The following is a 25,572-nucleotide window of genomic DNA, read 5'->3' on the forward strand; positions in this document are numbered from 1 at the left end:
ACAGTTTAGCTCGTTACAGAAGCTACAAAACTGACCTTCCTTCCTTATATATATATATATATATATATATATATATATATATATATATATATATATATATATATATATATATATATATATATATATATATATATATATATATATATATATATATATATATGTATGTATGTATAGTATATATAAATATACCCCACATTCTAAAATACATTGTAAAAACTATTAGCATCAAAGAAACAAATATTATAATGTGTGAAGTAATGTGTTACTTCTTTTTTTCTTCTTCTTTTTTAAAGCTCCCATTAATGCCCTTTTAGCCTTCATTTCAGTATTGTTATTGCACTGGAGAATAATACAATCTGTTGATCAACTTGACATGCATTAGGTCTTGAAAATCTCCCATATTTTGAAAGACATAAAATTATAATTAATGCTTTCATTAGTTTTTTGTTTAGTTTTATTCTTTAAGTGTTTTTTTCTTCATTTTATTTTTATTGACATACAGCATCAGACATTCCTATCCATTACATCATATTCACATACATCATATATCTGTTGTCTGCCCTAAATGTCAAAATATATTTTTTTGTTTATATCCCAACCATACAAAATGGTATTTGCAAATACATCAATTAAAAAAAAAAAAAAAAGGATTATTCCCTATATGTGTATATATATATATATATATATATATATATATATATATATATATATATATATATATATATATATATATATATATATATATATATATATATATATATATATATATATATATATATATTATTGTATTTTATTTCTGATTATTATTATTAATAATGTATTATATTTTCTTTATTCTTTAAGTGTTATCCCTCACATTTTCTCATTTATTTGGACTTTTCTTTCTTTATGTTAATATTGTTTCAAAATCTCGTTCAATGTTTGAGGATTATAACGAAGATAATGTGGAACTATCTTGTTGCTTCTTTCTCTCGCGAGATCTGACAACCCTGCACGTGAACTAAACAAGACGACAAAAAAGCAAGATGGCGTTTGACGGAGAAGACGTTGTTGTGTTTATTACAGTCGTGTGTTCTTAATCAGTACGTACATGTACACATTTATGTTTTTTGATAGAGTAAACATATGTTATAATTGTTTGTATTTGGATAAATTAGTCTGAGCGCACTTTGCAGCTCCTCGTGTTAGCTTAGCTTGCTAGTTAGCTTGGCGTGTTAGCTGCTAACAAAGAGAGGCGGAAGTGATCAAAACACATCGCTAAGCAGAGATCAAGTGTGAGTGTAAAGTGTTGTGATTGTGTGAAAATGTGCGAAAGAACGATAGCAGAGTACGAGGAGGAACTTTGTCCAACAAAAGAGGAGAAGGAGCGACAACATCAACTACTGGACGCTGTTTTCAAGAAACATCAAGTTGTGTTACACAGAACAGGTTTGTTTACTTCTTACTCTCACATGGTTACTAACGTCATATTTATTTATTAACACGATTCTTAAATAGATTGTCTATAGGAAGGCGAATTGTCTTTTGGGGACGAAAACGAGACAGTGTCAGACACACAATATTTATGAGAGGTTGATGTTCCTCTCAGTGTGTAACAATGTGTATCAACATGTTTACACAAAACTCACACAGTCACCAAATATATTTCACATTGTAATCAATATAATTCATAGTTTTCATGGCTAATTCTGACCTACATGCATCAAGAAGTGTAAGAAAACATGTATTGTCAATCATCTTTCAATAAACAAAGTAGTCAACAGTTGATTTATGAAAAGAACATAAAGGTGACTGACTTTCCTTCAGTGTGTCGTAGATGGTCTCCAAGTGAATGTGGGAGTGGTACTCTAAAGAGGAATTGTTGATGGAGATACTCCATAAAAACACCACATAGTAAAACATATTTTGGCAAAGCCAACAAAATGATCATAAAGAAAATTATTTTATATGATGACAAAAACATATGACTGTTTTTAAGTAGTGATATTTTTTTCTATTATATTTAAGTTATGGTTAAAGGCCTACTGAAAGCCACTACTACCGACCACGCAGTCTGATAGTTTATATATCAATGATGAAATCTTAACATTGCAACACATGCCAATACGGCCGGGTTAACTTATAAAGTGCAATTTTAAATTTCCCGCGAAACTTCCGGTTGAAAACGTCTATGTATGATGACGTATGCGCGTGACGTCAATGGTTGAAACGGAAGTATTCGGACACCATTGTATCCAATACAAAAAGCTCGGTTTTCATCGCAAAATTCTACAGTATTCTGGACATCTGTGTTGGTGAATCTTTTGCAATTTGTTTAATGAACAATGAAGACTGCAAAGAAGAAAGTTGTAGGTGGGATCGGTGTATTAGCGGCTGGCTGCAGCAACACAACCAGGAGGACTTTGACTTGGATAGCAGACGCGCTATCCGACGCTAGCCGCCGACCGCATTGATGATCGGGTGAAGTCCTTCGTCGCTACGTCGATCGCTGGAATGCAGGTGAGCACGGGTGTTGATGAGCAGATGAGGGCTGGCTGGCATAGGTGGATAGCTAATGTTTTTAGCATAGCTCTGTGAGGTCCCGTTGCTAATTTAGCTTCAATGGCGTCGTTAGCAACAGCATTGTTAAGCCTCGCCAGGCTGGAAAGCATTAACCGTGTATTTACATGTCCATGGTTTAATAGTATTGTTGATCTTCTGTCTATCCTTCCAGTCAGTGGTTTATTTATTTTGTTTCTATCTGCAGTTAAGCCCGATGCTATCACGTTAGCTCCGTAGCTAAAGTGCTTCGCCAATGTATTGTCGTGGAGATAAAAGTCACTGTGAATGTCCATTTCGCGTTCTCGACTCTCATTTTCAAGAGGATATAGTATCCGAGGTGGTTTAAAATACAAATCCGTGATCCACAATAGAAAAAGGAGAGAGTGTGGAATCCAATGAGCCAGCTTGTACCTAAGTTACGGTCAGAGCGAAAAAAGATGCGTCCTGCACTGCACTCTAGTCCGTCACTCTCACGTTCCTCATCCACGAATCTTTCATCCTGGCTCAAATTAATGGGGTAATCGTCGCTTTCTCGGTCCGAATCGCTCTCGCTGCTGGTGTAAACAATGGGGAAATGTGAGGAGCCTTTCAACCTGCGACGTCACGCTACTTCCGGTACAGGCAAGGCTTTTTTTATCAGCGACCAAAAGTTGCGAACTTTATCGTAGATGTTCTCTACTAAATCCTTTCAGCAAAAATATGGCAATATCGCGAAATGATCAAGTTTGACACATAGAATGGATCTGCTATCCCCGTTTAAATTTTAAAAAATCATTTCAGTAGGCCTTTAAGACTATACCATTACAAGGTTATAGTTAGAGATAAATTATTAAATATGCGTGGTAGTCAAGCTAGCTCTGTTTCCAATGGGTACTATGCACCATTTAGCTTTTCTCGTAGAAAAAAATGCCCCATGCCCGCGTTGTTCTCAGCTGTACGAATCGTTCAAATCTTGAAAAGGATAAACATTTCTTCAGAGTTCCCCGAGAGGTAATCAAGAATGGCGGAAGAGTGCAAGATTTTGCAATGAAAGCACAAGTTTGCAGTGATCACTTTGTATTTAGTATCTATATATTATCTGAATTTCTTAAACACATTTTTGCTACGAGTGTTTCAAGAAGCACCAACTCGGCTTGTCTAAATAAAATAAAGCAAATGTGACCAAAACCTGAAAGAGTTGAGCTTTTATCAAAGGCAGCAATCATAAATGAATCTTTCAGCACATACACAATGTTGACATCTATAGTTATATTTTGATAAACAATCATAAATAAATCTTTCAGTACATACACAATGTTGACATCTCTAGTTATATTTTCATAAACAATCATAAATGAATCTTTCAGCACATACACAATGTTGACATCTATAGTTATATTTTGATAAACAATCATAAATAAATCTTTCAGCACATACACAATGTTGACATCTATAGTTATATTTTGATAAACAATCATAAACGAATCTTTCAGCACATACACAATGTTGACATCTATAGTTATATTTTGATAAACAATCATAAACGAATCTTTCAGCACATACACAATGTTGACATCTATAGTTATATTTTGATAAACAATCATAAATGAATCTTTCAGCACATACACAATGTTGACATCTATAGTTATATTTTGATAAACAATCATAAATGAATCTTTCAGCACATACACAATGTTGACATCTATAGTTACATTTTGATAAACAATCATAAATGAATCTTTCAGCACATACACAATGTTGACATCTATAGTTATATTTTGATAAACAATCATAAATGAATCTTTCAGCACATACACAATGTTGACATCTATAGTTATATTTTGATAAACAATCATAAATGAATCTTTCAGCACATACACAATGTTGACATCTATAGTTACATTTTGATAAACAATCATAAATGAATCTTTCAGCACATACACAATGTTGACATCTATAGTTATATTTTGATAAACAATCATAAATGAATCTTTCAGCACATACACAATGTTGACATCTATAGTTATATTTTGATAAACAATCATAAATGAATCTTTCAGCACATACACAATGTTGACATCTATAGTTATATTTTGATAAACAATCATCAATGAATCTTTCAGCACATACACAATGTTGACATCCATAGTTATATTTTGATAAAGACGGGGGGACATGGCAGTCGTAAACAGCACATGCAACAGCATCAAACATGGCAGTAGAGGCAAAGTTAAATCATGACATGCAACCGCACCCAAGATAAAACGATGCATGATTTATCCGGGAGAGACTTGATACTAATGTCCTTGACACAGCCACACACAAAGAAGTTGTAGACCTCCATGCTTTTACAATGATGTCTGGAGCACAATAGTTCAACATGTCTGGGAACGTGACCGACGGATAATCAAGTCCCAACGAGAGATAAATGCTTTAAAATGTAATATCGGAAATTATCGGTATCGGTTTCAACCTCCCGATTTTCCCGGGAGACTCCCGAATTTCAGTGCCCCTCCCGAAAATCTCCCGGGGCAACCATTCTCCCGAATTTCTCCCGATGTCCACCCGGACAACAATATTGGGGGCGTGCCTTAAAGGCCTACTGAAATGATTTTTTAAAATTTAAACGGGAATAGCAGATCCATTCTGTGTATCATACTTGATCATTTCGCGATATTGCCATATTTTTGCTGAAAGGATTTAGTATAGAAAATCGACGATAAATTTCGCAACTTTTGCTCGCTGATAAAAAAAAGCCTTGCCTGTACCGGAAGTAGCGTGACGTCACAGGAGCTAGTATTCCTCACAATTCCCCGTTGTTTACAATGGAGCGAGAGATTCGGAGCGAGAAAGCGACGATTACCCCATTAATTTGAGCGAGGATGAAAGATTCGTAGATGAGGAACGTTAGAGTGAAGAACTAGAGAGGCAGTGATGGACGTATCTTTTTTCGCTCTGACCGTAACTTAGGTACAAGCTGGCTCATTGGATTCCACACTCTCTCCTTTTTCTATTGTGGATCACGGATTTGTATTTTAAACCACCTCGGATACTATATCCTCTTGAAAATGAGAGTCGAGCACGCGAAATGGACATTTAAAGTGACTTTTATCTCCACGACAATACATCGGTGACACACTTAGCTACTGAGCTAACGTCAAATGAAGATAGAAACAAAAGAAATAAATCCCTGACTGGAAGGATAGACAGAAGATCAATAATACTATTAAACCATGTACATGTAACTACACGGTTAAAAATTCTCAGCCTGGTAAGGCTTAACAATGCTGTTGCTAATGACGCTAAGGCTAATTTATCAACTTAGCAACCGGACCTCACAGAACTATGATAAAAACATTAGCGCTCCACCTACGCCAGCCAGCCCTCATCTGCTCATCAACAGCCGTGCTCACCTGCGTTCCAGCGTTCGACGGCGCGACGAAGGACTTCATCCGTGGGTTTGGCGGCAAGCATCGGCTAGGCGTAGTAAGTAGTCCTTGTTGTGTTGCTGTAAGTATTGTACTTAGCCGCTAATACACCGATCGATCCCACCTACAACGTTCTTCTTTGCAGCCTCCATTGTTCATTAAACAAATTGCAAAAGATTCACCAACACAGATGTCCAGAATACTGTGGAATTTTGTCGAAGAAAACAAGAGGTTTCTGTATCGGGTTCGATGGGGTCCAACCACTTCCGTGGATTTTGTGACGTCACACGCATAAATCATATCCAAAGGAGTTTTTCAACCGGAAGTGTGGCGAGAATTTTAAAATTGCACTTTATAAGTTAACCCGGCCGTATTGGCATGTGTTGCAATGTTAAGATTTCATCATTGATATATAAACTATCAGACTGCGTGGTCGCTAGTAGTGGCTTTCAGTAGGCTTTTAAAGGCACTGCCTTTAGCGTCCTCTACAACCTGTCGTCACGTCCGCTTTTCCTCCATACAAACAGCGTGCCGGCCCAGTCACATTATATATGCGGCTTTTTCACACACACATAAGTGAATGCAAAGCATACTTGAGCAACAGCCATACAGGTCAGACTGAGGGTGGCCGTATAAACAACTTTCAATCAATCAATCAATGTTTATTTAGAACATCCGCACCGTAACACAACACAAACACAACAGAACAAATACCCAGAACCCCTTGCAGCACTAACTCTTCCGGGACGCTACAATATGCCATGTTGGCACTTTTTTTTCCATAAGTGGAGTTGAAGTTGTTCTCTTATTATGGAAAACCTTGTTTTTGATTGATTGTTTGAAACTTGTATTAGTAGATTGCACAGTACAGTACATATTCCGTACAATTGACCACTAAATGGTAACACCCCAATAAGTTTTTCAACCTATTCGGGGTCCACGTTAATCAATTCATGGTAAAGTTACATTGTTTAATGCATCCAGCGGGGCATCACAACAAAATTAGGCATAATAATGTGTTCATTCCACGACTGTATATTGGTATCGGTTGATATCGGAATCCGTAATTAAGAGTTGGACAATATCGGAATATCGGATATCGGCAAAAAAGCCATTATCGGACATCTCTAGTCCCAACGATAGTTGTTGGAGCCAAATTTCCTTATTTGTTTATATTGTTTTTATGTTGTTTTCTCTAATTGATTGCTGGCCTCGGTTCATGCTGGATTTCCTTTTCGGCAGATTGCTCCGCCCACTTCCTCTTGAGAACCAGGAAGTGTTGACAGGGGTGGGACCGTTGCTATGGTGCGGTTGCCATGGTAACCTCATTTAATTGGGTTTGGGTGGGAGCACTTTTGGGGGGCGATTGCATGGAGGACACAGACGGTTTTCGACCGGGCCGTGTGTGGTCGGGTGTCGCTGCCGTGACAATGTTCCATTCAAGGTCAGCATCCATTATGTTCTGTAGCCTACATTTGATTTCATTTTGATAGCTTAAAATAAACGGATTGTCATATCCAAACATATTTCCACAGTACTGGACATTGAATTATTTGCACGTGTCAAACTAGTCAACACAGTCGCCCTCAGTATCAGTTTAAAGGTAAAGGCTGTACAATAGTCCCACACACACACACTAGGTGTGGTGAAATGATCCTCTGCATTCGACCCATCCCCATGTTCACCCCCTGGGAGGTGAGGGGAGCAGTGAGCAGCAGCGGTGGCCGCACTCGGGAATCATTTTTGGTGATTTAACCCCCAATTCCAGCCCTTGATGCTGAGTGTCAAGCAGGGAGGTAATGGCTCCCATTTTTATAGTCTTTGGTATGACTCGGCCGGGGTTTTGAACTCACAACCTTCCAGTCTCAGGGCGGACACTCTAATCACGAGGCCACTTGAGCAGTTTAAATCCTTGATATCACTCGACAAATATTTTTTTGGTAAAGTACAGGGATCTATTCCATTGCATTTGCTCGTATGTGCTTTTTGCAGAAAGATTTAAGCTTCTTTTGTAGTCAGATAGTTTGCGCGCTGCTTGCTGTACAACAGCCATCTTGGCTTGGTTGACCACCACTGGTTGTCACTTCCGGGAAGAAGTCACGTGACGGAATACAAGGAATACAGAAAAAATGGTTACACAATTTATACCAGTGAGTGCAAAGTTACAAAACCCAAAACCAGTGAAGTTGGCACGTTGTGTAAATGGTCAATAAAAAGAGAATACAATGATTTGCAAACCATTTTCAACTTATATTCAATTGAATAGACTGCTAAGACAAGATATTTAATGTTCACACTGAGAAACTTAATATTTTTTGGGCAAATAATCATTAACTTAGAATTGAATGGCAGCAACACATTGCAAAAAAGTTGTCACAGGGGCATTTTTACCACTGTGTTACATGGCCTTTCCTTTTAACAACACTCAGTAAAGGTTTGGGAACTGAGGAGACACATTTTTGAAGCTTCTCAGGTGGAATTCTTTCCCATTCTTGCTTGATGTACAGCTTAAGTTGTTCAACAGTCCGGGGGTCTCCGTTGTGCTATTTTAGGCTTCATAATGCGCCACACATTTTCAATGGGAGACAGGTCTGGACTACAGGCAGGCCAGTCTAGTACCCGCACTCTTTTACTATGAAGCCACGTTGATGTAACACGTGGCTTGGCATTGTCTTGCTGAAATAAGCAGGGGCGTCCATGAAAAAGACGTTGCTTGCATGGCAACATATGTTGCTCCAAAACCTGTATGTACCTTTCAGCATTAATGGTGCCTTCACAGATGTGTAAGTTACCCATGTCTTGGGCACTAATACACCCCCATACCATCACACATGCTGGCTTTTACACTTTGCGCCTAGAACAATCCAATCTATTCCACTTTATTTTTATAGCACATTTAAACAACAAAAATGTTTCCAAAGTGCTGCACAAAAATATCAAAAACAAGATTCAAATACTATCCTTAGACTAAATAAAAACTAAATAAATAAATATAAAAACAATATAAAAATAAATATGATTAAAACGATTTCAAAGGGTAATATCCATTTAACCAATAAATAGAAATAAACATTTAAAAACACAGAGGACCGCACAACTCACGTAGTGTTAAAAGCCAGAGAATAAAAGTGGGTCTTAAGACGAGACTTAAAACACTCCACTGTGGGAGCAGTTCGAACATGGAGGGGCAGAGTGTTCCAGAGCTTAGGGCCGACCACAGAGAAGGCCCTGTCTCCCCTGGTTTTAAGTCTGGTCTTGGGCACCACGAGCTGGAGCTGACTCTCGGACCTCAGAGCGCACGCAGGAGTGTAAATGGAGTGTCAATTTGGATGAGGTCCGAGATAACAGTCTAAAACAGTCCGGATGGTTCTTTTCCTCTTTGTTCCGGAGGACACGACGTCCACAGTTTCCAAAAACAATTTGAGATTTGGACTCGTCAGACCACAGAGCACTTTTCCACTTTGCATCAGTTCATCTTAGATGAGCTCGGGCCCAGCGAAGCTGACGGCGTTTCTGGGTGTTGTTGATAAATGGCTTGGCTTTGCTTAGTAGAGTTTTAACTTGCACTTACAGATGTAGCGACCAACTGTAGTTACTGACAGTGGTTTTCTGAAGTGTTCCTGAGCCCATGTGGTGATATCCTTTACACACTGATGTCGCTTTTTGATGCTGTACCGCCTGAGGGATTGAAGGACACGGCAATTCAGAGTTGATTTTCGGCCTTGCTGTGATTTCTCCAGCTACTCTGAACCTTTTGATGATATTACGGAGCGTAGATGGTGAAATCCCTAAATTCCTTGCAATAGCTGGTTGAGAAATGTTGTTCTTAAACAGTTGGGGCAATTTGCTCACGCATTTGTTGACAAAGTGGTGACCCTCGCCCCATCCTTGTTTGTGAATGACTGAGCATTTCATGGAAGCTGCTTTTATACCCAATCATGGCACCCACCTGTTCCCAATTAGCCTGTTCACCCGTGGGATGTTCCAAATAAGTGTTTGATGAGCATTCCTCAACTTTCTCCGTCTTTTTTGCCACTTGTGCCAGCTTTTTTGTAACATGTTGCAGGAATCAAATTCCAAATGAGCTAATATTTGCAAAAAATAACAACGTTTTCCAGTTGGAACGTTAAGTATCTTGTCTTTGCAGTCTATTCAATTGAATATAGGTTGAAAATTATTAGCAAATAATTTTATTCTGTATTTATGTACCATTTACACAACGTGCCAACTTCACTGCTTTTGGGTTTTGTAGAAATGCCTCGATCCATGCTGGCTTGTACTTATAAAGGCTTTTCGAATTGCCTCACCTCAAATTTTCCGAGCCTGGTTTTGTACTCACTGTACAACTTTCGAAGTCATTTTAGTGGCTGTGACAAAATTAAGTCTTTCCTGTAGTTTTTATTGGTTGTTGAGCCACACACTTTTAACACACCAAAAAACCCACAAATAATCTCATTGCGATTTCTCTTCTCCCTTAATCATATTTACTTATTTACCCAACAGATGACCAGCAGTCCCCCCACATTAAAGAGGAAGAGGAGGAAGTGTGGATCACTCAGGAGGAAGAGTGTCTTCTAGGTCAGGAGGAGGCTGATCTCACCAAGTTTCCACTGACTGTTGTCTCTGTGAAGACTGAAGACCATGAAGACAAACCACCTGAGTCCTCACAGCTTCATCACAGTCCAAGTAAGCACAACATCCACATATCATTTTATTCTCAGGGCATTCAGTCCATCACAACTGGACTGTTCACTTTGTCTTAGAAGACGTTTGGCCTCTCATCCAAGTAGTCTTCATCAGTTCATGCTCATAGACTTCAAGTCTTACATCTAATTATTTCAATGTAAGGCCTTAACATGTCTTAAATTCTATTAAAATATCCTCCTTGAAAGGCCTCAAATGACAGTGTGGGCGTTATTAATCCTGTGTATAATGTAAAGAATGGCGTGTTTGTCCCCCACAGAGATTTTAGGACAGTTCATACAACAACTTGGTTTTCTTTAGTACATGTAAACGTACTGAATGCCCTAATGCAGCGTTTCTCAAAGTGTGGGGCGCGCCCCACTGGTGGGGAATAGAGACATGACAGGTGGGGCGCGAGGAACGGGAGGAAATTTCACTTTACATTTTTTTTTATTTTTTTTTATTATATTCTTAGATTTTTTTTTTTACTATGCTTTCATTTTCTATACACACTGTAAATCACTTTGTGATTCTGTCTGTGAAATCCGCTATATAAATAAATGTAAATTACTTATTTTTCCTGTAGGCTTTAAATTTCTAGGTAGGAGCGAAAGTTTGACAGACATAGCAACAGTAACTAATGGGGGCGGGGCTAAGCGGAAGTTTTGTGAATGGCGAGTCACTGTGCGAGGATTTGCTGTTTTGCAAATACATAAAAAAATAGAGCCACTGCTGATGAGCTGTTCAAGATAATGGACAGTTTCCTCAAAGAACACAACCTTAAATGGGAAAACTGTGGGCTTTTGCTCTGATGGCGCACAGACCATGGCAGGGTAAAGAAACGGGCTGCAGGCTCTAATAAAGAGGGTTGCGCCAAATGCGCATTGGACACAATGTGTCATTCACCGGGAAGCACTCGCGTCAAGGCAGCTCAGCCCCGAACTCAATGAGGTTTTAACAGTGGCAGTGTCAAGCCTGCAACCCCGATTTGTGCAGTGCAAAACAGGCTCATTGCAGCCACTAATGCTGGAATACAGTAAAACTCATGTTCACTTTCCTGTCTTGCCAAAATGCATAGCTCCTCCTTTTTTTTTGCAAAGATTGCAAAGTGGCACTTTTATTTTGTTTATTATTGAACTTGATGCAAGTTATTTGATTTATTATTGAACTTGATGCAAGTTATAACACTTTTATTTGATTTATTATTGAACTTGATGCAAGTTATAACAATTTTTTTGATTTATTATTGAACTTGATGCAAGTTATAACACTTTTTTTGATTTATTATTGAACTTGATGCAAGTTATAACACTTGTTTTATTTATTATTGAACTTGATGCAAGTTATTTGATTTATTATTGAACTTGATGCAAGTTATACCACAGCTGCACAGTTATTTTATTTATTATTGAACTTGATGTTATTTTATGTTATTGAGTTTGAATGTATACAACTTGATGTTACTTGATGTTCAATAAATTTGAAAATGTTAAGCTTGGCATTAGCGTTCTGTTGGGGCGATGGGGGCAGGTGGGGCTTGAAAACTCCCCCTTGTCCAAAGTGGGGGATGACAAAAAAAGTTTGAGAACCACTGCCCTAATGTGACTGAGCAAAGCTGGACGTGTTTGTCTTCTTGTGTCCTGCAGATGTCTGTCAGGAACATCATCTCCCTGAGCAACAGGAGTGGAGCTTCAGGATGGAGCAGGAGGAGCCACAGCCCTCCTACATTAAAGAGGAAGACGAAGCGCCACCAAACCCTTACATTAAAGAGGAAGAGGAGGAACACAGCATCAGTCAGGAGGGAGAGCATCTTGAATGGTTGGAGGAGTTGCCATTGACTGTCATTGAGAAGAGTGAAGATGATGAGGTCAAAGGTGAAAGTGAGGAGACGAGAGAGGCGGAGCCTCCAAACAGCAGCTCAACTCAACACATGACAACAGAAGCTGATGGAGACCACTGTGGAGGATCACAAGCAGACAAGCTCTTAGCTCCACTATCAGATAGTGAGGACACAACGTCACACTCTCCTGACACTGATGATGAAGACTCTAAAGATGATAAGACATGTCACACTGACAACACACACTTCACATGTTCTCACTGCGACAAAACCTTTAATTACCGTCATAATCTGAAAACACACATGAGAACACACACTGGAGAAAAGCCTTATTCCTGCTCAGAATGTGGTAAATGTTTTGCGCAAAAACAGGTGTTGAAAGAACACATGCAAACACACACTGGAGAAAAACCTTTTTCCTGCTTAGTATGTGGTAAAAGTTTTGTACAAAGAAACAATTTGAAAGTACACATGAGAATACACACCGGGGAAAAACCTTTTACTTGTTCAATCTGTGGTAAAGGTTTTGTAACAAGTCAAAATTTGAAAGTGCACCTGAGGACGCACACCGGTGAAAAACCGTATTCCTGTTCAATTTGCAACAAAAGCTTTTGTGACCGATCAGCACTTATCAGACACATGAGAACACACACTGGAGAGAAAGTGTTGAGTTGCGATCTTTGTGGTGAAAGATTCTCTTCTAAGCACCAGTGTAAGAAACACAAGTGTGCTGGTGAGAACAGCCGCGGAAAACGCCATCCACCCATCCATATTCTACCGCTTGTCCCTTACGGGGTTGCGGGGGGTGCTGGAGCCTATCCCAGCTGCATTCGGGCGGAAGGCGGGGAACACCTTGGACAAGTCTCCACCTCATCACAGGGCCAACACAGATAGACAGACAACATTCACACTCACATTCGCACACTAGGGACCATTTAGTGTTGCCAATCAACCTATCCCCAGGTGCATGTCTTTGGAGGTGGGAGGAAGCCGGAGTACCCGGAGGGAACCAACGCAGTCACGGGGAGAACATGCAAACTCCACACAGAAAGATCCCGAGCCCAGGATCGAACCCAGGACCTTCGTATTGTGAGGCACACAATAGAGGGACAAGCAGTAGAAGATGGATGGATATACTGTGTGTGTGTGTATATATATATATATATATATATATATATATATACACATATACTGTATACACATATATATACATATATATACACATATATGTATATATATATGTATATATATATATGTGTATACAGTATATGTACACTACCGTTCAAAAGTTTGGGGTCACATTGAAATGTCCTTATTTTTGAAGGAAAAGCACTGTACTTTTCAATGAAGATAACTTTAAACTAGTCGTAACTTTAAAGAAATACACTCTATACATTGCTAATGTGGTAAATGACTATTCTAGCTGCAAATGTCTGGTTTTTGTTGCAATATCTACATAGGTGTATAGAGGCCCATTTCCAGCAACTATCACTCCAGTGTTCTAATGGTACAATGTGTTTGCTCATTGGCTCAGAAGGCTAATTGATGATTAGAAAACCCTTGTGCAATCATGTTCACACATCTGAAAACAGTTTAGCTCGTTACAGAAGCTACAAAACTGACCTTCCTTTGAGCAGATCCAGTTTCTGGAGCATCACATTTGTGGGGTCAATTAAACGCTCAAAATGGCCAGAAAAAGAGAACTTTCATCTGAAACTCGACAGTCTATTCTTGTTCTTAGAAATGAAGGCTATTCCACAAAATTGTGTGGGTGACCCCAAACTTTTGAACGGTAGTGTATATATATATAAATATATTAGGGCTGCAACAACTAATCGATTAAAAACGATTATAGTTGGCGATTAATTTAGTCATCGATTCGTTGGATCTATGCTATGCGCATGCGCAGAGGCAATATTTTATTTTATTGTATTTTTTATTGTTTTTATTTTTATAAACCTTTATTTATAAACTGCAACATGTACAAACAGCTGAGAAACAATAATCAGAATAAGTATGGTGCCAGTATGCTGTTTTTTTCCCAATAAAATACTGGAAAGGATAGAAATGTAGCTTGTCTCTTTTATCCGATTATTAATCGAAGTAATAATCGACAGATTAATCGATTATCAAATTAATCGTTAGTTGCAGCCCTAATATATATATATATATATATATATATATACATACATAGTTATTTATATATATATATGTATGTATATATATGTATATATATATATATATATATATATATATATATATATATATATATATATATATATATATATATATATATATATATATATATATATATATATATATATATATACACACATATATAAAACTCACTAATAATGACAAAGAAAATTAAAAAGGTCTTGAAAATCTCCCAAATTTTAAAACACATATAAAATAATAATTATTTTATTAGTTTTTTGTTTTGTTTTATTCTTTAAGTGTTATGCCTCACATTTTCTTTGGATTTTTCTTTCTTTATGTTATTATTGTTTCGATATCTTGTTCAATGTTTGAGGATTATAACGAAGATAATGTGGAAATATTTATCTTGAAAATGTACAATGGATGTTTATTTTTTATTTTCAGATTGTTAAAAGTATTTTTGTTATGTTATCAAAAAAAGTAAAAAAAAAAAAAAAAGCTCGTTTCTTCTTTCTCTCGCGAGATCTGACAAGCCTGCACGTGAACCAAACAGAACGAAGAAAAAGCAAAATGGCGTTTGACGGAGAAGACGTTGTGTTTATAATAGTTGTGTGTTCTTAATCGGTACGTACATGTACACATTTATGTCGTTTGATAGAGTAAACATATTTAATAATTGTTTGTATTTGGATACATTAGTCTGAGCGCACTTTGCAGCTCCTCGTGTTAGCTTAGCTTGCTAGTTAGCTTAGCGTGTTAGCTGCTAACAAAGAGAGGCAGAAGTGATCAAAACACATCGCTAAGCAGAGATCAAGTGTGAGTGTAAAGTGTTGTGATTGTGTGAAAATGTGCGAAAGAACGATAGCAGAGTACGAGGAGGAACTTTGTCCAACAAAAGAGGAGAAGGAGCGACAACATCAACTACTGGACGCTGTTTTCAAGAAACATCAAGTTGTGTTACACAGAACAGGTTTGTTTACTTCTTACTCTCACATGTCTACTAACGTCATATTTATTTATTAACACTATTCTTAGATAGATTGTCTATAGGAAGGCGAATTGTGTTTTGGGGACGAAAACTAGACAGTGTCAGACACACAATATTTATGAGAGGTTGATGTTCCTCTCAGTGTGTAACAATGTGTATCAACATGTTTACACAAAACTCACACAGTCACCAAATATATTTTACATTGTAATCAATATAATTCATAGTTTCATGGCTAATTTCCCTTCCTGATTCTGACCTACATGCATCAATAAGTGAAAGTAAACATGTATTGTCAATCATCTTTCAATAAACAAAGTAGTCAACAGTTGATTTATGAAAAGAACATAAAGGTGACTGACTTTCCTTCAGCGTGTCGTAGATGGTCCCCAAGTGAATGTGGGAGTTGTGCTCTAAAGAGGAATAGTTGATGGAGATACTCCATAAAAACAGCACATAGTAAAACATGTTTTGGTAAGAGTTCCCTTTGGCCCAGCCAACAAAATGATCATAAAGAATATTATCTTATATGATAACAAAAACATAGTATGACTGTTTTTAAGTAGTTTTGAAAATATTTTTTATTTATTTTTATTATATTTAAGTTATGGTTAGGACTATACCATTACAAGGTTATGGTTAGAGATATAAAGTTTAGGTGTAAAATGTCAACATCTATTGCATGGAATTTACTGACGTCCCGGTCGGCTCAAGTCCCGCTTATTAAATATGCGTGGTAGTCAAGCTAGCTCTGTTTCCAATGGGTACTAGGTGCCATTTAGCCTCTCTCGAAGAAAAAATGCCCAAATCGCAATAGAGGCTTTGCAGTCACGTGATTTTATCACGTGACTTTGTGTTACGCCGCCATCTTGCCGGTCAACCGGTCAGCTCGTTCCTACGTGTTCGTACAGATTCCGTTTGATTTCTGCGCTACATTTTCACCGATTTCATCCGAATTATGGCTGATTTGCTATCCAATGAAGTTGTGCATTTGGATGAAGAGTCCAAGAAACGTTACCGAGAGAAGTTGAACCTTGTTGGCACAACGGATCCGTACCTCTTACAGAGAAGCATGCTAAAACCACCTGAGCATTTTGCAACAGCCGACCTGTCTGATTGATTGATTGATTGATTGAGACTTTTATTAGTAGGTTGCACAGTGAAGTACATATTCCGTACAATTGACCACTAAATGGTAACACCCGAATAAGTTTTTCAACTTGTTTAAGTCGGGGTCCACTTAAATTGATTCATGATACAGATATATACTATCATATATACTATCATCATAATACAGTCATCACACAAGATAATCACATTGAATTATTTACATTATTTACAATCAGGGGTGTGGAGGGGGGGGGGGTAGGATATGGACATCGAGTAGTGGACATAGAAAGAGAGAGAGAGAGAGAGATCAGAAGGCATAAGAAAAAGTATCTGCATTTGATTGTTTACATTTGATTATTAGCAATCCGGGGAGGGTGTTAGTTTAGGGTTGTAGCTGCCTGGAGGTGAACTTTTATTGTGGTTTTGAAGGAGGATAGAGATGCCCTTTCTTTTATACCTGTTGGGAGCGCATTCCACATTAATGTGGCATAGAAAGAGAATGAGTTAAAACCTTTGTTAGTTCGGAATCTGGGTTTAACGTGGTTAGTGGAGCTCCCCCTGGTGTTGTGGTTATGGCGGTCATTTACGTTAAGGAAGTAGTTTGACATGTACTTCGGTATCAGGGAGGTGTAGCGGATTTTATAGACTAGGCCTGATCTCTCATATCCAGACATTTATAATTACCTCGTCGATTCACCATCTCCGTACACTAGAAAGGACCTTAAGGCATACAAGAGTCTGGATGCCTACAAGTATTTTACAGCAGGTTTTGTGCATGATGGGCTGATATGGCAGATTCCAAACAAGAATCGATTTCTTCTCATGACCAAGGTAAGGAAAAAGCACACACAGAAGAGCCTACTGTCTGTTTACAAATCCGCGTGGCAGTAACAGTGTGATTGTGGTGAGTAGTTGGTTTACATACCTGATATGAAGTGTTCATTGCATATCCTTGTGTAAATCGTACGTTTCCATCGTTCACGACAAATCGCCGCGATCCATTTATCGCGTTTTTTGATGTTTGCCGGGAATCTGTAGAAGCTAAGATTTGGTTTATCGCCTCGTCTATTGCTACATCCAACAGCACAGCAGGTTTCCGGCATTTCCAAGCTCAAATAGCAGCAGATCTAACAAGAAAGCGTGTGTGAGTCGTTGACCGGCACTGAACTGGTGACCGGCAAGATGGCCGCCAAGCTAATGGGCGTGGCTGATGACGTCAGCTGCAAAGCCTCTATAAGAATAAACATTTCTTCAGAATTACTCGAGAGGTACCGTATTTTCCGCACTATAAGGTGCACCGGATTATAAGGCGCACCTTCAATGAATGGCCTATTTTAAAACTTTGTTCATATATAAGGCGCACCACATTATAAGGCGCATAGAATAGACGCTACAGTAGAGGCTGGGTTTTTTTTATGCATCCATTAGATGGAGCTGCGCTAAAGGGAATGTCAACAAAACAAATAGTGATTGTACTGACACTTCTACTTGCTGCTCTCTGTTCAACAACCCACTGTTCCAGTTTGTCCTCCCAACTGTAGCCATCTCGCTTTGTTCCCTCTGAAACTCTGTTTAGTCTTCTTTACTTGGCGCAGGTCATCATGTTGCTTCCTCCACTTCCGCACCATTGATTCGTTAATGTTCAATTCTCTCGCTGCTGCTCTATTCCCGTGTTCTACTGCCTGACTGATCGCCTGGAGTTTAAACTCTGCGTCGTAAGCGTGTCTCTTAATAGGAGCCATTTTTGGGTCTTTACATGGAGTTTAGGTCTCGCAACTACGGTAAGCAGCCGCCGACTTCATTTTACCGTTTATACCATATATATATATCATATCGTTGCGAGACCTGCTGTGGCTCAATATTGGTCCATATATAAGGCGCACCGGATTATAAGGCGCACTGTCAGCTTTTGAGGAAATTGGAGGTTTTTAGGTGCGCCTTATTGTGCGGAAAATACGGTAATCAAGAAGGGCGGGAGAGTGCAAGTTTTACGAGAAAAGCATGAATGCACGAGTTTGCAGTGATCACTTTTGTTAAAGGTTTGTTTGACATACTTTTAACGGTTATTTCCCATTTAAGTATTATCTTGATATTATCTGAATTTCTTAAACACGTTTTTCCTACGAGTGTTTCAAAAAGCACCAACTCGGCGCGTTAAAAGAAAGCAAATGTGAGCAAAACCTAGAATAGTGTAACTTTTACCAAAGGCAACAATCATAAATAAACATTTCAGCACATACACAATGTTGACATCTATAGTTATATTTTGATAAACAATCATAAATGAATCTTTCAGCACATACACAATGTTGACATTTATAGTTATATTTTGATAAACAATTATAAATTAATCTTTCAGCACATACACAATGTTGACATCTATAGTTATATTTTGATAAACAATTATAAATGAATCTTTCAGCACATACACAATGTTGACATCTATAGTTATATTTTGATAAACAATTATAAATTAATCTTTCAGCACATACACAATGTTGACATCTATAGTTATATTTTGATAAACAATTATAAATGAATCTTTCAGCACATACACAATGTTGACATCTATAGTTATATTTTGATAAACAATTATAAATTAATCTTTCAGCACATACACAATGTTGACATCTATAGTTATATTTTGATAAACAATTATAAATGAATCTTTCAGCACATACACAATGTTGACATCTATAGTTATATTTTGATAAACAATTATAAATTAATCTTTCAGCACATACACAATGTTGACATCTATAGTTACGCTACCGTTCAAAAGTTTGGGGTCACATTGAAATGTCCTTATTTTTGAAGGAAAAGCACTTTAAACTAGTCTTAACTTTAAAGACATACACTCTATACATTGCTAATGTGGTAAATGACTATTCTAGCTGCAAATGTCTGTTTTTTGGTGCAATATCTACATAGGTGTATAGAGGCCCATTTCCAGCAACTATCACTCCAGTGTTCTAATGGTACAATGTGTTTGCTCATTGGCTCAGAAGGCTAATTGATGATTAGAAAACCCTTGTGCAATCATGTTCACACATCTGAAAACAGTTTAGCTCGTCACAGAAGCTACAAAACTGACCTTCCTTTGAGCAGATTGAGTTTCTGGAGCATCACATTTGTAGGGTCAATTAAACGCTCAAAATGGCCAGAAAAAGAGAACGTTCATCTGAAACTCGACAGTCTATTCTTGTTCTTAGGCTATTCCACAAAATTGTTTGGGTGACCCCAAACTTTTGAACGGTAGTGTATATTTTGATGAAGACGGGGGGGACATGGCAGTCGTGAACAGCGCATGCAACAGCAACAAACATGGCAGTAGAGGAAAAAGTTAATCATGAAATGCAAACTTACCCGAGCAAAAACGATGCGTGATTTATCCGGGAGAGTCTTGATACTAATGTCCTTGACCCAGCCACACACAAAGAAGTTGTAGACCTCCATGCTTTTACAAGTTTTGTCGTGTAGAATGATGTTTGGAGCACAATAATTCGATATTTCTGGTAAGGTGACTGATGTATAATCCTTGATATCACTCGATAAAGTACAGGGATGTATTCCATTGCATAGTTGGATTTTTTTCCTCGTATGTGCTTTTTGCAGAAAGATTTAAGCCTCTTTTGTAGTCATATAGTTTGCACACTGATTGCTGTACAACAGCCATCCTGGCTTGGTTGACCACCCCTGGTTTTCACTTCCGGGAAGAAGTCACGTGATGGAATACAAGCAATACAGAAAAAATGCTACACACTTTACACCAGTGAGTGTAACGTTAGAAATGCCACGTTCAATGCTGGCTCGTACTTATAAAGGCTTTTCGAATTGCGAATTTTCCGAACCTGTTTTTTTACTCACTGTATCACTTTTGAAGTAATTTTAGTGGCTGTGACAAAAGGAAGTCTTTCCTGTGTTTTTATTGGTTGTTGAGCCACACACTTTTAACACACATGAGAACACAAATAATCTAATTGTGTTAACGGTCCATCCATCCATACATTTCCTACCGCTTATTCCCTTTGGGGTCGTGGGGGGCGCTGGAGCCTATCTCAGCTACAATCGGGCGGTAGGCGGGGTACACCCTGGACAAGTCTCCACCTCATCACAGGGCCAACACAGATAGACAGACAACATTCACACTCACATTCACACACTAGGGACCATTTAGTGTTGCCAATCAACCTATCCCCAGGTGCATGTGTTTGGAGGTGGGAGGAAGCCGGAGTAACAGTGTCAGTCAAAAACTATTTCTCTTCTCTCTTAAAGGCCTACTAAAATGAATTTTTTAAATTTAAACAGGGATAGCAGATCCATTCTATGTGTCATACTTGATCATTTCGCGATATTGCCATATTTTTGCTGAAAGGATTTAGTATAGAACAACGACGATAAAGTTCGTAACTTTTGGTCTCTGATAAAAAAAAGCCTTGCCCCTACCGGAAGTAGCGTGACGTAGTCGGTTGTTCGCTTCCTCATATTTTCCTATTGTTTTCAACGCAGCTAGAGCGATTCGGACCGAGAAAGCGACGATTACTCCATTAATTTGAGCGAGGATGAAAGATTTGTGGATGAGGAACGTTAGAGTGACGGACTACAATGCAGTGCAAACATATCTTCTTTCGCTCTGACCGTAACTTAGGTACAAGCTGGCTCATTGGATTCCTCACCCTCTCCTTTTTCTATTGTGGCTCACGGATTTGTATTTTAAACCACCTCGGATACTATATCCTCTTGAAAATGAGAGTCGAGAACGCGAAATGGACATTCACAGTGACTTTTATCTCCACGACAATACATCGGCGAAGCTCTTTAGCTACTGAGCTAACGTGATAGCATCTGGCTCTAATGCAGATAGAAACTAAATAAATAAACCCCAGACTGGAAGGATAGACAGAAGATCAACAATACTATTAAACCATGTACATGTAACTACACGGTTAATAATTCTCAGCCTGGCAAAGCTTAACAATGCTGTTGCTAACAACGCGGAAGCTAACTTAGCAACCGGACCTCACAGAGCTATGATTAAACACTAGCGCTCCACCTACGCCAGCCAGCCCTCATCTGCTCATCAACACCCGTGCTCACCTGCGTTCCAGCGATCGACGGTGCGACGAAGGACTTCACCCGATCACAGATGCGGTCGGCGAGACGGAGGAAGTTAAGGTGAGTTCAGCGGCTAACACGTCTGCTATCCATCTCTGTCTTCCTGGTTGTGTTGCTGTAGTGCGCCGCTAATACACCGATCCCACCTACAACTTTCTTCTTTGCAGCCTCCATTGTTCATTAAACAAATTGCAAAAGATTCACCAACACAGATGTCCAGAATACTGTGGAATTATGAAATGTAAAACAGAGCTTTTTTGTATTGGATTCAATGGGTCCGAATACTTCCGTATCAACCGTTAATGTCACTCGCATACGTCATCATACATAGACGTTTTCAAGCGGAAGTGTGGCGGGGAATTTAAAATTGCACTTTATAAGTTAACCCGGCCGTATTGGCATGTGTTGCAATGTTAAGATTTCATCATTGATATATAAACTATCAGACTGCGTGGTCGGTAGTAGTGGCTTTCAGTAGGCCTTTAATCTTTAGTTACTTATTTACCCAACAGACGTCCAGCAGCCCCCCCACATTAAAGAGGAAGAGGAGGAAGTGTGGATCACTCAGGAGGAAGAGTGTCTTCCAGGGCAGGAGGAGGCTGATCTCACCAAGTTTCCACTGACTGTTGTCTCTGTGAAGACTGAAGAGCATGAAGACAAACCACCTGAGTCCTCACAGCTTCATCACAGTCCAAGTAAGCACAACATCCACATATCATTTTATTCTCAGGGCATTCAGTCCATCACAACTGGACTGTTCACTTTGTCTTAGAAGACGTTTGGCCTCTCATCCAAGTAGTCTTCATCAGTTCATGCTCATAGACTTCAAGTCTTAAATCTAATCATTTCAATTTAAGGCCTTAGGATGTCTTAAATTCTATTAAAATATCTTCCTTGAAAGGCCTCAAAAGACAGTGTGGAGGACAGCGTTTGTAAACATTGTGACGAAAGGGAATGGAAAAATAATGAAAAAGTGGAAAATCCTGGACAAGTCCGTGTCAAATGATGCTAAAACACCTACTGTACATTATACATTGTACTTGGTATCGTTACTATCAATATTGGTATCATTCTGCCCATCTTTGTTTACATTTAAGAGCTTTAGCTTAGCAGTTAGCATATCCTCCTACAGTGTGGGGTTGAGCATGCTTAGCTAGTCCTTGTCCTCCAGTGATACTTGTAATAGACTTAGCTGCTTTGCCGCCATGGAAGCGAGGATTGCTGACTTAGAAGTGGCATTGCAAACATACATATACACATACTGTACACATACATTCACTGTACAAACATACATATACACATACTGTACATATACATTCACTGTACAAACGTACATATACACATACTGTACATATACATTCACTGTACAAACATACATATACACATACTGTACATATACATTCACTGTACAAACGTACATATACACATACTGTACATATACATTCACTGTACAAACGTACATATACACATACTGTACATATACATTCACTGTACAAACATACATATACACATACTGTACATATACATTCACTGTACAAACATACATATACACATATATGTACATATACATTCACTGTACAAACATACATATACACATACTGTACATATACATTCACTGTACAAACATACATATACACATACTGTACATATACATTCACTGTACAAACATACATATAAACATACTGTACATATACATTCACTGTACAAACATACATATAAACATACTGTACATATACATTCACTGTACAAACATACATATACACATACTGTACATATACATTCACTGTACAAACATACATATAAACATACTGTACATATACATTCACTGTACAAACATACATATACACATACTGTACATATACATTCACTGTACAAACATACATATACACATACTGTACATATACATTCACTGTACAAACATACATATACACATACATGTACATATACATTCACTGTACAAACATACGTTTCTGTTTATACCAAACCAATGCTATTCAGATAATAATTACTGCATAACATAAGTTCCTTTCCGTACTTGAATAAGAATAACTGACCAACGTACCTAAATGTTACACAGACCGCGTAACTTCCTAGCACTAAACCTGCAGAGAATAGTTATTTTCAGGTTTCTCCATGTTTACATTTTCACGCTTTCCTATATTTTCTTACACTTTATTAAGCATTTCTTACGTATTCCTTATTTTTGCGCCTTAATTTTTTAGAGGTTAGTGTTACGTTTTCAATGGGATTTTACAACATTGATTGTTTTCCATGGTTGTGTTGACATTTTCTCTACTTTCTGCCTTGATAGCTGTGGTTCCTATTTTCGATAGGTCATGAAAAATATTAATAATTATCGATATATATATATATATATATATATATATATATATATATATATATATATATATATATATATATATATATATATATATATATATATTATAATTGTGACCAAAAATAGAATAATTCGATGATTTAGAACAGTGATCCATCTAATGCTACGCCAAAGAATCACTTGATTAAAGTACAGTGTTTTACTTTTCTATATTCAAATACAGTGTCATTGTTCAAACTGCGTGTAATGGGACCTCGGTCAAAAATTAGGGATGTCCGATAATGGCTTTTTGCCGATATCCGATATGCCGATATTGTCCAACTCTTTAATTACCGATACCGATATCAACCGATACCGATATCAACCGATATATACAGTGGTGGAATTAACACATTATTATGCCTAATTTGGACAACCAGGTATAGTGAAGATAAGGTACTTTTTAAAAAAATGAATCAAATAAAATAAGAAAAATAAATTTTAAAAAATTTCTTGAATAAAAAAGAAAGTAAAACAATATAAAAACAGTTACATAGAAACTAGTAATTAATGAAAATTTGTACAATTAACTGTTAAAGGTTAGTATTATTAGTGGACCAGCAGCACGCACAATCATGTGTGCTTACGGACTGTATCCCTTGCAGACTGTATTGATATATATTGATATATAATGTAGGAACCAGAATATTAATACCAGAAAGAAACAACCCTTTTGTGTGAATGAGTGTGAATGAGTGTAAATGGGGGAGGGAGGTTTTTTGGGTTGGTGCACTAATTGTAAGTGTATCTTGTGTTTTTTATGTGGATTTAATAAAAAAAAACAAAAAAAACGATACTGATAATAAAAAAACCGATACCGATCATTTCCGATATTACTTTTTAACGCATTTATCGGCCGATAATATCGGCAGACCGATATTATCGGACATCTCTAGTTAGTATTATTAGTGGAGCAGCAGCACGCACAATCATGTGTGCTTACGGACTGTATCCCTTGCAGACTGTATTGATATATATTGATATATAATGTAGGAACCAGAATATTAATAACAGAAAGAAACAACCCTTTTGTGCGAATGAGTGTAAATGAGTGTAAATGGGGGAGGGAGGTTTTTTGGGTTGGTGCACTAATTGTAAGTGTATCTTGTGTTTTTTATGTGGATTTAATATAAAAAAAAAATAAAAAAATTTAAAAAAAAACGATACTGATGATAAAAAAAAAGATACCGATAATTTCCGATATTACATTTTAACGCATTTATCGGCCGATAATATCGGCAGACCGATATTATCGGACATCTCTATCAAAAATGATTGAAAATACTTGCTAAATAAAACCAATGTGTTTTTAATGAATACTTAGGCCTACTACGCTACTGTATTTTGTGTC

The 25,572-nt window shown here is 37.7% G+C and overlaps 2 protein-coding genes across 3 annotated transcripts in view; both read left to right on the plus strand.

The window, feature by feature from the left end:
* The first annotated feature begins 1,032 nt into the window (after positions 1 to 1,032).
* On the plus strand, positions 1,033 to 14,488 carry LOC133640682 (zinc finger and SCAN domain-containing protein 2-like). Its single transcript, XM_062034242.1, has 3 exons — positions 1,033 to 1,428; positions 10,452 to 10,634; positions 12,278 to 14,488. The coding sequence occupies exons 1-3, from the start codon at positions 1,305 to 1,307 to the stop codon at positions 13,363 to 13,365; spliced, it is 1,395 nt and encodes a 464-aa protein (XP_061890226.1). The 5' UTR covers positions 1,033 to 1,304; the 3' UTR covers positions 13,366 to 14,488.
* Positions 14,489 to 15,166: 678 nt separating this feature from the next.
* The window catches only part of LOC133640611 (gastrula zinc finger protein XlCGF57.1-like), a 107,583-nt gene continuing 97,177 nt past the window's right edge, over positions 15,167 to 25,572 (plus strand). For both annotated transcript variants that reach the window (XM_062034128.1, XM_062034131.1), the window contains exons 1-2: positions 15,167 to 15,601; positions 22,357 to 22,539. In XM_062034128.1, the coding sequence (XP_061890112.1) occupies positions 15,478 to 15,601; positions 22,357 to 22,539 (307 nt within the window). In that variant the 5' untranslated portion in view covers positions 15,167 to 15,477. The remainder of the gene's footprint in view (positions 15,602 to 22,356; positions 22,540 to 25,572) is intronic.

Source organism: Entelurus aequoreus, linkage group LG23, assembly GCF_033978785.1.
Source record: "Entelurus aequoreus isolate RoL-2023_Sb linkage group LG23, RoL_Eaeq_v1.1, whole genome shotgun sequence".
NCBI classification, from domain to species: domain Eukaryota; kingdom Metazoa; phylum Chordata; class Actinopteri; order Syngnathiformes; family Syngnathidae; genus Entelurus; species Entelurus aequoreus.